The 13,873-nt window shown below is 43.2% G+C and overlaps 1 protein-coding gene across 1 annotated transcript in view; it reads right to left on the reverse strand.

Annotated features, from left to right (window-relative positions):
• LOC137377449 (dedicator of cytokinesis protein 11-like) overlaps window positions 1-13,873 on the reverse strand; it is a 322,059-nt gene that overhangs the window by 260,729 nt on the left and 47,457 nt on the right. Inside the window, exon 2 of the mRNA XM_068047028.1 lies at window positions 3,096-3,212. Within this exon, the coding sequence (XP_067903129.1) occupies window positions 3,096-3,212 (117 nt within the window). The remainder of the gene's footprint in view (window positions 1-3,095; window positions 3,213-13,873) is intronic.

Consider the following 13,873-nt stretch of genomic DNA (forward strand, 5'->3'; position numbering starts at 1 on the left):
TACAGACATGTTGTCGAAGCTTTTCGTCTTGTACTCATCAGGACAATCCACAAGAATAGCCAATGTTTAACCAATAACCAATTGTTTTCTCTTACATTGATTATTCTTTCAGATTGTCCTGATGAGTGCAAGACAAAAAGCTTCCACATTTCAGTAATACTCAAGTTCTGTTCGACTTAAATGACTATTAATTAGCATTTAAATTCGGCTCCCATCACTGAGCGGCAGGGTCCGCCACGAGGCTTTGCTGCAGCCGGAATATGGAGGTGGGCCTGCCAGGCGTCAAGGTCCATGGCGGGCCTCTCTGGAGGCACTTTCTGGACCCCACCACCACCCCCCGCCATGAGTCCCAATGTCAGAGGATGTATAAAATTCAGCCCAGAGAGTCAGGATAAATGGGTCATTTTCAGCTTAGCAAACTGTAACTAGTGGAGTGCCACAAGGATCAGTGCTGGGGCCTCAACTATTTACAATCTATTTTAATGACTTGGATGAAAGGACAGAGTGTATTGTAGCCAACTTTGCTGACGGTGCAAAGATAGGCAGGAAAGCAAGTTGTGAGGAGGACAATGAGAGTCTGCAAAGAGATATAGATAGGTTAAGTGAGTGGGAAAAAATTTGGCAGATGGAGTATAATGTGGGAAAGTGCGAGGTTATCCACTTTGGTAAGACGAATAGAGAAGCAAAATATGATTTAAATTTTGAGAGAGTATGAATGCTGCAGTATAGGGGAATCTGCATATCCTTGTACATGAATCAGAAAAAGTTATCATGCAGGTACAGCAGGTAATTAAGAAGGAAAGCTGGATGTTGGGCCTTTATTGCAAGGGGGATGGAGTATAAAAGTAGGGAAGACTTGCTGCAACTGTACAGGGTGTTGGTGAGACCGCACCTAGAGTACTATGCACAGTTTTGGTCTCCTTATTCAAGGAAGGATATACTTGCTTTGGAGGCAGTTCAGAGAAGGTTCACTAGATTGATTCCTGGGATGAAGGGGTTTGTCTTCGGCCTATACTTATTGGAAGAGAGATGATCTTATTGAAACATAAAAGATTCTGAGGAGGCTTGACAGGGTAGATGCTGAGAGGGTGTTTCCCCTCGTGGGGAATCTAGAACCAGGGGGTATCTTTTGGCCTCCTTATCTTGAGAGACAATGGGTAAACGCCTGGAGGTGGTCAGTGGTGTGTGGAGCAGTGCTTGGAGTGGCTATAAAGGCCAATTCTAAAGTGACAGGCTCTTCCACAGGTGCTGCAGAAAAATTTGTTTGTCGGGGCTGTTACACAGTTGGCTCTCCCCTTGCGCTTCTGTCTTTTTTCCTGCCAACTGCTAAGTGTCTTCGACTCGCCATACTTTAGCCCCGCCTTTATGGCTGCCCGCCAGTTCTGGCGATCACTGGCAACTGACTCCCACGACTTGTGATCAATGTCACAGGACTTCATGTCGCGTTTGCAGACGTCTTTAAAGCGGAGACATGGACGGCCATGGGTGGGTCTGATACCAGTGGCGAGCACGCTGTACAATGTATCTTTGGGGATCCTGCCATCTTCCATGCGGCTCACATGGCCAAGCCATCTCAAACGCCGCTGACTCAGTACTGTGTATAAGCTGGGGATGTTGGCCGCCTCGAGGACTTCTGTGTTGGAGATACGGTCCTGCCACCTGATGCCAAGTATTCTCTGGAGGCGGCAAAGATGGAATGAATTGAGACGTCGCTCTTGGCTGACATACGTTGTCCAGGCCTCGCTGCCATAGAGCAAGGTACCAGGGGGTATAGTTCTAAAATATGGGGTCTCCCTTTTAAGATGGAGATGAGGAGGAATTTCTTCTCTCAGAGGATCATTCGTCTTTGGAATTCTCTAGCCCAGGGAGCACTGGAGGCTGGGTCATTGAATATATTCGAGGCTGAGTGAGACAGATTTTTGATCTCCAAGGGTGACAAGGTCATGGGGGCTGGCAGGAAACTGGAGTTGAGGCCATGACCAGATCAGCCATGATCTTACTGAATGGCAGAGCAGGCTCGAGGGGCCGAATGGCCCACTCCTGCTCCAATTCGTTATGTTCTTACAGTAACTTTGGAATGATATTGCCCATCACCCACAAAACACTTTGGAGGACATTGCGGTTTTGAAGGTGGCCATTCAGCCCAACGTGCCTGTGCAGGCTCTCTGGAATTGCTATACCTCTTGGTCCGTTTGCATGCTCTTTTAAATTGACCTTTTTCAAATACTTATGCATTTTCTTTAAAAAAAAAACTCCATGACTTCACCTTTTGCTATCTCTGCAAGCACCTCCAAATCGACATATCAGCCCATGCCATCCATTCAGGCTTCGTTCCCTGCTCTCAGATTCGGTTTTGCTGGTAGGCCCCATTCAGCTGGGTTCACCCCACTCTCCGCAATGCCCTTTCTAACCCTCTTCACCTCCTTATCAAAGCCATGCCTTTATTCTCCTCTCCTATCAGTTATCACCTCTCTGAAGTACTTTGGGATGTTTTCTAGAAATTACATTAAACCTTTAATGTTTCTTCCTTTGTCTCCTGAAGGGTTCTCATGTCAGGATAGGGTTCATTGAGCATCAACTTGGCTTGTATTCACCTTGACTATCGAAGATTGAGGGATGATTTAATAGAGGTGTTTACAATGTTAAGAGGATTTGATAGAGCAGATAGAGAGAAACTATTTCCTCTGGTAGGAGGATCAAGAACAAAGGGACATCATCTTAAGATTAGTGACAGGCCATTCAGGAGGGAAATCCAGAAACATTTTTTTCATACAAAGGATAGTGAAAATCTGGAATTCTCCCCTCCAAAAAGCTGTGAATGTTCAGGGACAACTGGAGCTTTCAAAACTAAGATGAATAGATTTCTATTCTGTAAGGGTATCAAAGAATATGGGGCAAAGGCACGTTAAAGGGGGTTGAGGGACAAATCGAGAGCAAACAGACTTAAGGACCTGCTGCTATTCCTAATGTTCCTGTGTTCAAATCCCCGTCTCCACTCAGCACCTCGCCCATTATTATTATTCTTCATGACAAAAACCCGAAAGCACCATTAAAATTTGGTTTGACACACAAGCTACATAAATTAGTTTTCTTACCGAGACCTCGTCCAATGGGAATTGCAAGAGATCCCGCAATGGATCACTTTGAATCTGTGCTTTCCGTTGCACAATGACATTCTCATAATCCAAGGGTTCGATAATTTTTGTTTTTTCCTGCAAAGAGACAAATGGTATAACTTCAATGAAGGCAATGCAATCAGCACAAAGACAGCAGACTGTATGCTTTGCTTTATCATGTGATATGTGGGGCGGCACAGTGGTTAGCACCGCAGCCTCACAGCTCCAGCGACCCGGGTTCGATTCTGGGTAATGCCTGTGTGGAGTTTGCAAGTTCTCCCTGTGTCTGCGTGGGTTTCCTCCGGGTGCTCCGGTTTCCTCCCACATGCCAAAGACTTGCAGGTTGATAGGTTAATTGGCCATGATAAATTGCCCCTAGTATAGGTCGGTGGTCGGGAAATATAGGGACAGGTGGGGATGTGGTAGGGATATGGGATTAGTGTAGGATTAGTATAAATGGGTGGTTGATGGTCGGCACAGACTTGGTGGGCCGAAGGGCCTGTTTCAGTGCTGTATCTCTAAACTAAACATGTGATATATGGGCAACACAGTGGCGCAGTGGTTAGCACCGCAGCCTCACAGCTCCAGCAACCCAGGTTCAATTCTAGGTACTGCCTGTGCGGAGTTTGCAAGTTCTCCCTGTGACTGCGTGGGTTTTCGCCGGGTGCTCCGGTTTCCTCCCACAGCCAAAGACTTGCAGGTTGATAGGTTAATCGGCTAATCGAATATTGGATTAATGTAGAATTAGTATAAATGGGTGGTTGATGGTCGGCACAGACTCGGTGGGCCAAAGGGCCTGTTTCAGTGATGTATCTCTAAATAAATAAATACATTCTTAAAGGACATCTGAACAACCAACTGTCAGGAATCATAAGGAGTAGTTAACATGGTTTCAGAAAGACTGAGCCACTCCTTACAGATCTACTGGAATTCTTTGAGGAGGTAACTGAGTTAATGAAAGAAAACTGAGGGGAGATATGATGGTGTAGGCCTTTTAATTAATAAGGAAGTTAATTAAAGTGGTCAGTAAGTGTAGGATTAGAGAACAAAATTCACAAGCCTTGAACCAGGTTGGTGATTAACAAGGCCTTCATTATCCCAAGATACTGAACATGTAGAACAGACTCCTCGAGAAGGCAAACTGATTCAAGACTACCTTTAAAACTGATGACATGGCACTGACCCACTGTTTTGATATTCATGATTCATTTAAAAATTAAACTTGGCCATAATCAGTTCATTCAGATACCGACCGGCCATTAACATTTTTTGGATGTCAAGTACAACATATTTTCACGGGTAATAACAGCAAAATACTGCAGATGCTGGAAATCTGAAATAAAAACAGTAAGTGCTGGAAACTGAAGAGTTAGAAAATAATAAAAACAGAAAGTGCTGTAACTACTTAGCAGGTCTGACAGCATCTGTGGAGAGAGAAGCAGAGCTAACGTTTCACGTCAGTGACCCTTCGTCAGAACTGGCAAAGGTTAGAAATGTAGTACGATTATATAATATCTATGCAATAGGTATATATTATATTATCGCAGGTGTTGGATCTCCATTTGACTGAACGTGTTAGAGATTAGACCCTTTTTTAAGATGTATGTGTGGTGGGTTTCTATGGCAACTTGCCAGAATTATCGACATTGCCAAGAGTTGCCTCACACTGAACAGACTAACCCCTTCCCGACTGTGGTAGATCTCACCTTACATTTGCTACACTCAGTAACTGTGGTAGATCACACCTTACATTTACTGCACTCAGTAACTGTGGTAGATCACACCTTACATTTGCTACACTCAGTAACTGTGGTAGATCTCACCTTACATTTGCTACACTCAGTAACTGTGGTAGATCTCACCTTACATTTACTACACTCAGTAACTGTGGTAGATCACACCTTACATTTACTACACTCAGTAACTGTGGTAGATCTCACCTTACATTTGCTACACTCAGTAAATGTGGTAGATCTCACCTTACATTTGCTACACTCAGTCACTGTGGTAGATCTCACCTTACATTTGCTACACTCAGTAACTGTGGTAGATCTCACCTTACATTTACTACACTCAGTAACTGTGGTAGATCTCACCTTACATTTACTACACTCAGTAACTGTGGTAGATCTCACCTTACATTTGCTACACTCAGTAACTGTGGTAGATCTCACCTTACATTTGCTACACTCAGTAACTGTGGTAGATCTCACCTTACATTTGCTACACTCAGTAACTGTGGTAGATCTCACCTTACATTTACTACACTCAGTAACTGTGGTAGATCTCACCTTACATTTACTACACTCAGTAACTGTGGTAGATCTCACCTTACATTTACTACACTCAGTAACTGTGGTAGATCTCACCTTACATTTACTACACTCAGTAACTGTGGTAGATCTCACCTTACATTTACTACACTCAGTAACTGTGGTAGATCTCACCTTACATTTGCTACACTCAGTAACTGTGGTAGATCTCACCTTACATTTACTACACTCAGTAACTGTGGTAGATCACACCTTACATTTGCTACACTCAGTAACTGTGGTAGATCTCACCTTACATTTGCTACACTCAGTAACTGTGGTAGATCACACCTTACATTTACTACACTCAGTAACTGTGGTAGATCTCACCTTACATTTGCTACACTTCAGTAACTGTGGTAGATCACACCTTACATTTACTACACTCAGTAACTGTGGTAGATCTCACCTTACATTTGCTACACTCAGTAACTGTGGTAGATCTCACCTTACATTTACTACACTCAGTAACTGTGGTAGATCACACCTTACATTTGCTACACTCAGTAACTGTGGTAGATCTCACCTTACATTTGCGACACTCAGTAACTGTGGTAGATCTCACCTTACATTTACTACACTCAGTAACTGTGGTAGATCTCACCTTACATTTACTACACTCAGTAACTGTGGTAGATCTCACCTTACATTTACTACACTCAGTAACTGTGGTAGATCTCACCTTACATTTACTACACTCAGTAACTGTGGTAGATCTCACCTTACATTTACTACACTCAGTAACTGTGGTAGATCACACCTTACATTTGCTACACTCAGTAACTGTGGTAGATCACACCTTACATTTGCTACACTCAGTAACTGTGGTAGATCTCACCTTACATTTACTACACTCAGTAACTGTGGTAGATCTCACCTTACATTTACTACACTCAGTAACTGTGGTAGATCTCACCTTACATTTACTACACTCAGTAACTGTGGTAGATCTCACCTTACATTTACTACACTCAGTAACTGTGGTAGATCTCACCTTACATTTGCTACACTCAGTAACTGTGGTAGATCACACCTTACATTTACTACACTCAGTAACTGTGGTAGATCACACATTACATTTACTACACTCAGTAACTGTGGTAGATCTCACCTTACATTTACTACACTCAGTAACTGTGGTAGATCACACCTTACATTTGCTACACTCAGTAAATGTGGTAGATCTCACCTTATATTTGCGACACTCAGTAACTGTGGTAGATCTCACCTTACATTTACTACACTCAGTAACTGTGGTAGATCTCACTTTACATTTGCGACACTCAGTAACTGTGGTAGATCTCACCTTACATCTACTACACTCAGTAACTGTGGTAGATCACACCTTACATTTGCTACACTCAGTAACTGTGGTAGATCTCACCTTACATTTGCTACACTCAGTAACTGTGGTAGATCACACCTTACATTTGCTACACTCAGTAACTGTGGTAGATCTCACCTTACATTTGCGACACTCGGTAACTGTGGTAGATCTCACCTTACATTTACTACACTCGGTAACTGTGGTAGATCTCACCTTACATTTGCTACACTCAGTAACTGTGGTAGATCTCACCTTACATTTGCTACACTCAGTAACTGTGGTAGATCTCACCTTACATTTACTACACTCAGTAACTGTGGTAGATCTCACCTTACATTTGCTACACTCAGTAACTGTGGTAGATCTCACCTTACATTTGCTACACTCAGTACATGTGGTAGATCTCACCTTACATTTGCTACACTCAGTAACTGTGGTAGATCTCACCTTACATTTACTACACTCAGTAACTGTGGTAGATCACACCTTACATTTACTACACTCAGTAAATGTGGTAGATCTCACCTTACATTTGCTACACTCAGTAACTGTGGTAGATCTCACCTTACATTTGCTACACTCAGTAACTGTGGTAGATCTCACCTTACATTTACTACACTCAGTAACTGTGGTAGATCACACCTTACATTTACTACACTCAGTAACTGTGGTAGATCTCACCTTACATTTGCTACACTCAGTAACTGTGGTAGATCTCACCTTACATTTACTACACTCAGTAACTGTGGTAGATCTCACCTTACATTTGCTACACTCAGTAACTGTGGTAGATCTCACCTTACATTTACTACACTCAGTAACTGTGGTAGATCTCACCTTACATTTGCTACACTCAGTAACTGTGGTAGATCACACCTTACATTTACTACACTCAGTAACTGTGGTAGATCTCACCTTACATTTACTACACTCAGTAACTGTGGTAGATCTCACCTTACATTTACTACACTCAGTAACTGTGGTAGATCACACCTTACATTTACTACACTCAGTAACTGTGGTAGATCTCACCTTACATTTGCTACACTCAGTAACTGTGGTAGATCACACCTTACATTTACTACACTCAGTAACTGTGGTAGATCTCACCTTACATTTGCTACACTCAGTAACTGTGGTAGATCTCACCTTACATTTACTACACTCAGTAACTGTGGTAGATCTCACCTTACATTTGCTACACTCAGTAACTGTGGTAGATCACACCTTACATTTACTACACTCAGTAACTGTGGTAGATCTCACCTTACATTTACTACACTCAGTAACTGTGGTCGATCACACCTTACATTTACTACACTCAGTAACTGTGGTAGATCTCACCTTACATTTACTACACTCAGTAACTGTGGTAGATCTCACCTTACATTTACTACACTCAGTAACTGTGGTAGATCTCACCTTACATTTACTACACTCAGTAACTGTGGTAGATCACACCTTACATTTGCTGCACTCAGTAACTGTGGTAGATCTCACCTTACATCTACTACACTCAGTAACTGTGGTAGATCACACCTTACATTTGCTACACTCAGTAACTGTGGTAGATCTCACCTTACATTTGCGACACTCAGTAACTGTGGTAGATCTCACCTTACATTTACTACACTCAGTAACTGTGGTAGATCTCACCTTACATTTACTACACTCAGTAACTGTGGTAGATCACACCTTACATTTACTACACTCAGTAGCAGGATGGCCAACCCTTGTTCGAATGGTCTGTTTTTATACCCTCAGCTCCATGTCAGTACATTATATCTTTTCCATGACCTTTATGCTTAGTTTACGTTAACTTCCATTGCCTCAGCCTTCCAGGCATTGACTGTCTCGATAGTAAGAGTCATAGCCTTCAATCAAAGTTCCCGTCTAACTACTTCTAGAAATAGCAGTAATCTGCTTCAATGGATTCAAAATTGGCTGAATGCCTGTAGTCAGAAAGTGGTTCTTAATGATTTTGGATCTGCTTGGAGACATGTTATCAGTGATGTCCTGATGGGACTAGTATTAGGATCATTGCTATTTACAATTTTCAATAATGATTTAGATGTTGGGGGAATGATCTGCAAGTTTGCAGGAACTACCCATTATGTGAGAGTGTTGGAACTGTAGTGGATATAGAACCACTACAAGCAAAGCTAGATGTGTTCCGAGATTTATTGTATATTCAAGACAGAGATAGACAGATTTGGGGATACTAAGGGCAACAAGGGATATGGAGATAATGCAGGAAAGTGGAGTTGAAGTAGATCAGCCATGATCTTACTGAATGGCTTAGGAGGCTCGAAGGGACAAATGGCCTCCTCCTATTCCTATTTCTTATGTTCTTATGAATGGGCCCGTATAGCAAATGATGGTTAACTTAGAAAAGTGTTGCCTTACGCACATGGGCAGATCAAATGCTGAATATATATGCATCCGATAGAGAACAGAATTAAAGCCAGTGAAGAAATATGGGTATTGTAGTGCATCTCTCCCTACAAGTTCAACAGCATTGCCTCAAAGCAAGTGGAGCTCTTGGCTGTATTCACAGGACAATTCACTATAATACAATGCATCCTTGTACAAGACCTTAGTTAGGTTTCATTTCGAATACTGTGTCCCATTTCGGTCTCCACACATGGAAGGGCATGGAGCAGGGCAACAAGATTGAATTCCTAGTTTAAAATACCTTAGTTACCCAGATAGCCTCAACAAACTGGGTCTGTGTACTGAAACTAATGAAGGGCTTAGTTTGTCTGTACGTGGACCAATTATTTCAAATGATTAGATTAGGGAGGACAAGGGGGATTTGCTTAGAAATGACATATGGATATGTTAAATTTAAATGCCGGGCAGTTCCTCTGTTTGCAGTCAATAGTGGACCCAGTGGACCACCGACTCATGTGATGAACATCAATTCACTGAATTCCTTCAAGAAAGAGTTGGACATGTTTCTGGCTGAGGTGGAAATCACCTCACACAGGAGGGAGGAATCCTAATCTATAATCGCCTGCTGGACTAGCTTTGATTGATCTGTTTAGACAGAGGGGAATTTTCCAGATTTGTTTCCTCTCCCAGGAGATTATACGGCTCAGGACGGGTGTGCAGTGACTGCCTTGTGATCCACATGACATCAAAATTAGATGGGACAAGCTCGCTGGATCAGTGGCTCTTTTCCTGTTAGTAATTTTTGTAATTTCTTCAAGACCAACAGATGGATCTAGCAGAAGGTCAGAACTACACAACAGCACAATTATTTTTATCTACTATTTTTAGTTGACAGCCACGGCTCAGTCACACTCTCGTCTCAGAGTCTGAAGGTTGAGGGTACAACCTGCTCCTGAGACTTGAGCACATAATCCAGGCTGACATTCCAGTACAGTACTGAGGGAGTGCTGCATTGTCAGAGGTGGCGTCATTTGGATGAAACTTTAAAATTGAGGCCCCTTCTGTGCTCTGAGATGGACGTATGAGATCCTAGCCAATATTTATCCCTTAACTAAAATCATTAAATAGACAAATTATCTGGCCATTATCACATTGCAGTTTCTGGGACAATGCTGGGCACAGATTGGCTACAGCATTTTCCACTTTAATTGTCACTTCGTTAGTTGTCATTTAGAAAAATGTGAATAATAAAAGCCAGCAGAGATTTGTTAACTTTGTGTTTGTTTGAGTTTTTTGATTAAGTAGCACAGAGGGTTGAAGGTAATGCAGTCAGTGTTGCGTACGTGAACTTTCAAAAGGCGTTTGATAAAGCACCACATAGTCGACCTATTAGCAAAATTGAAACCCATGCCATTAAAGGAGCAGTGGTAGCATGAATAGAAAATGAAAACAGATTGGAGGGAAGCACACAGTGGAGTCCCCCAGGAGCCATTATTCAGATCACTGCTCTTTTTGATGGCTGCGTTTGCTGACAATGCAACCATGAGGTGGTACAGCACTGGCACATGCGCAAATGCAGCCTCATTAACTGATACATCACTGTCTGCGACGCCTCAGGCACCTGCCAATAATAAAGATGGCGCTGCTCAATTTATCACAAAGAAACAAACTGAACTCAAACGCCCCCTCACCCCTCAATGGCCTGCAATTACTGCCTCCACACTACCCTCCCCCTCAACAGTACCCCACTCCATCTCGCGATCACCGGCTCAATCTCCATTTCTCTTCATCACTCCCTCCCACAATCGCCACTCAAATCACCGCATTCAGTTTCCCGTTAACTCCATTAGTCGCTGCTTCCCTTTGCCGCTCCCTCCCATGCCCGCCTGCTCGCTGCTCCATCCTGCCACTTGCTCCCCACCTCACCGCCCAAAGAGGCAGCGGGGTGTGGCGTGGAAAGCAAGTGAGGTGCGAGTGGCAAGATGGGGGAAGTGGGGAGGTGGGAAGGAGCGGCAAGCAGGCAGGCGTGGGAGGGAGCGATGGGATAGAGTGGCGAGCAGGCAGGCGTGGGAGGGAGCGATGGGATAGAGCGGCAAGCAGGCAGGCGTGGGAGGGAGCGATGGGATAGAGTGGCGAGCAGGCAGGCGTGGGAGGGAGCGATGGGATAGAGCGGTGAGCAGGCAGGCGTGGGAGGGAGCGATGGGATAGAGTGGCGAGCAGGCAGGCGTGGGAGGGAGCGATGGGATACAGCGGTGAGCAGGCAGGCGTGGGAGGGAGCGATGGGATAGAGCGGCGAGCAGGCAGGCATGGGAGGGAGCGATGGGATAGAGCAGTTGGGAGTTGGCGGGACCGGGGTACTATTGGAAGGGATGGAGGTGGCCATTGAGGGGTGTGGCAACAATCAGACATCATTGCATGGCGACATCAATTCTCACATGGCAGATTCATACTGGCAAGCTGGCAAATGTTCGGAAGCACTGATGACATCAGTAATCGCTCTGCACATGCTCTGCGTTGACAGAAGACGCTTGCTTTTTGAAATATATTAATGACCAGGATTTGGGTATACAGAGCATAATTTCAAAATTTACAGATGACAGGAAACACTGAAATGTAGTAAACAGTGAGATGGACTAACAGACTTTTGAGCGAGTAAAGACAGACTTGTGAAATGGGCAGACACATAGCAGAATCAATTTCACACTGGGAAGTGTCAAGTGTGAAATAATGCATTTTTGTAGGAAGATTGAGGAGAGTGAATATGAACAAAATGGTACAGTTTTTGAAGGGGGTGCAGTAACAGAGACCCTCGAGGTATATGTACACAAATCTTTGAAGGCAGCAGAACGAGTTTAGAAGACTGTTAAAAAACCATGTGGGATCCTGGCATTTATAAGGATATCAAGGCCTTTGTGAAGGTGTAGAGGAGATTTACTAGAAAGGCAGCAGGAATGTGGGAGTTCAGTTATGTGGAGAGACTGGAGAAGCTGGGGTTGTTCTCCTTCGAGCAGAGAAGGTTAAGGGGAGATTTAATGAAGATGTTCAAAATAATGAAGGGTTTTGATAAGAGTACATTTTTAAAAATCACAAAGGCTTTTGATAGAGTAAATAAAGAGAAATGATTTCCAGTGGCAGAAGGGTTAGTTAACTAGAGAATACAGATTTAAGTAATTGGACAATTGCCTTAATCCAATGTGGGTACTGAAGGTAGATATGTATCAACTGGATTCATCTAACTCAAATTGGTGATATCCAGCAGTCGTCTAGGGTACTGAAGATTGTTGACTCATTCATGTATTCAGTTATCTCATCCAGCATTGGCATTGGGTGCTTTTCTCCTTTTATCTCTTTATTGACCTGTCTCATGTCCATGAAAATTTGTACATGTCCTGTTGCTTTGGGACGACAACAATTGGGCTGATTAGTGGTGTTGGCCCTTCCGTCTTTTCAACGATGTCCAACTTCTCCAGTCTGTCCAATTCTTTCTCTACATCTTTTCTGGTAATGGAATGGGATCCTCCTGTGTTTCTGTTGTTTGGATTGGACTGACTGATCTATGTGGAGCTTGATTTTTCTTTTTTTTCACTTTGCTGATGTTTTCAAATAATTGTGGATAATTCTTCAGGATTTCTTATTTCATCAGGGAGTTTTGTCCTCTGATGGTGTTGATCATGATCAGCTGCAATTCACTGGCAGTTTCGAAACTTAACCGATTTCCCTCGCTTGAATCTGCAATGTGGAACTCAGTCTGACATGTGGACCCATAGGAGGATTTGAGAATAACTTGGATGATCCCTAGGACCGGTAAAGGGGTATCTGATCTGGAGAAGATTTTAGATATCGGCTTGTTCAATTGCAGTTTCTGTTTTCACTGTAACTCATGGATTGTTGGGGCATCCATTATGTTGACTGCTGCTCCTGAATTAATTCCTGCAGAGATTGTGGTTGTGAGCAACAAAAATCTTCTCTTGTGCCGTGAATATGTAATCGTCCTTTTGACATTCAACTCTATTAATGTCTTCTGCAGGCTTCAATCGGCACACTCATTCGAAATGTCCCATTTTTCCACAGACTTCTTTCCGCTCGCAGGACAAGTTTTGAAATAAGGATATGCACAACTGTACTGATTGCATCTTCGAACATGATTGTGACCTCCGTCTTGGTCTTCTGTCATGTGCCTCGGATCTTTCTCTGGGTTTCCTCTGTGCCCTTGTGTCTGGTGTGTTTCTCTGGTGAAACCTTCCCCTTGTGGCATTCACAGATTCGGTCGACAATCCTGAGCTGGCCTCAGGGGATTCTCGTCTCATGTTATTTGCCTCTTTCCCTTCTGAGACTTTGGCTGGTCTTTCACTGGCTTCCAGAATTCTGCCAATATCGAATAACCTTTGCAAATTTATTGAATCGCCCTCTTTAAGAGCTTTCCTTCTTCATCTGAGTGATTGGCAGGCTATAATAGTCTGGGAGATGATTGCTTTGTTCACATTTGTGAAGTTGCAATTCTGGCTCAGACTTCTCAGTCTCGTCATGTAGTGGTCGAGGGTCTTGTACTTGTCTTGTTTTGCTTGCCTGAAGGATAAATTTCATAGTGAGGATTTGCACTTGGTTGAAAATATCTTGCAAGAGCATTATTCGCTGTGTCACAATGATCGTCGAGTCCGGTGTCTATAAGTGTATGGAAGATATCAACTTTTGGTTGAGCATAGTGTAGGAATAACACTCTCTTT

This window comes from Heterodontus francisci, chromosome 15, assembly GCF_036365525.1.
Source record: "Heterodontus francisci isolate sHetFra1 chromosome 15, sHetFra1.hap1, whole genome shotgun sequence".
NCBI classification, from domain to species: domain Eukaryota; kingdom Metazoa; phylum Chordata; class Chondrichthyes; order Heterodontiformes; family Heterodontidae; genus Heterodontus; species Heterodontus francisci.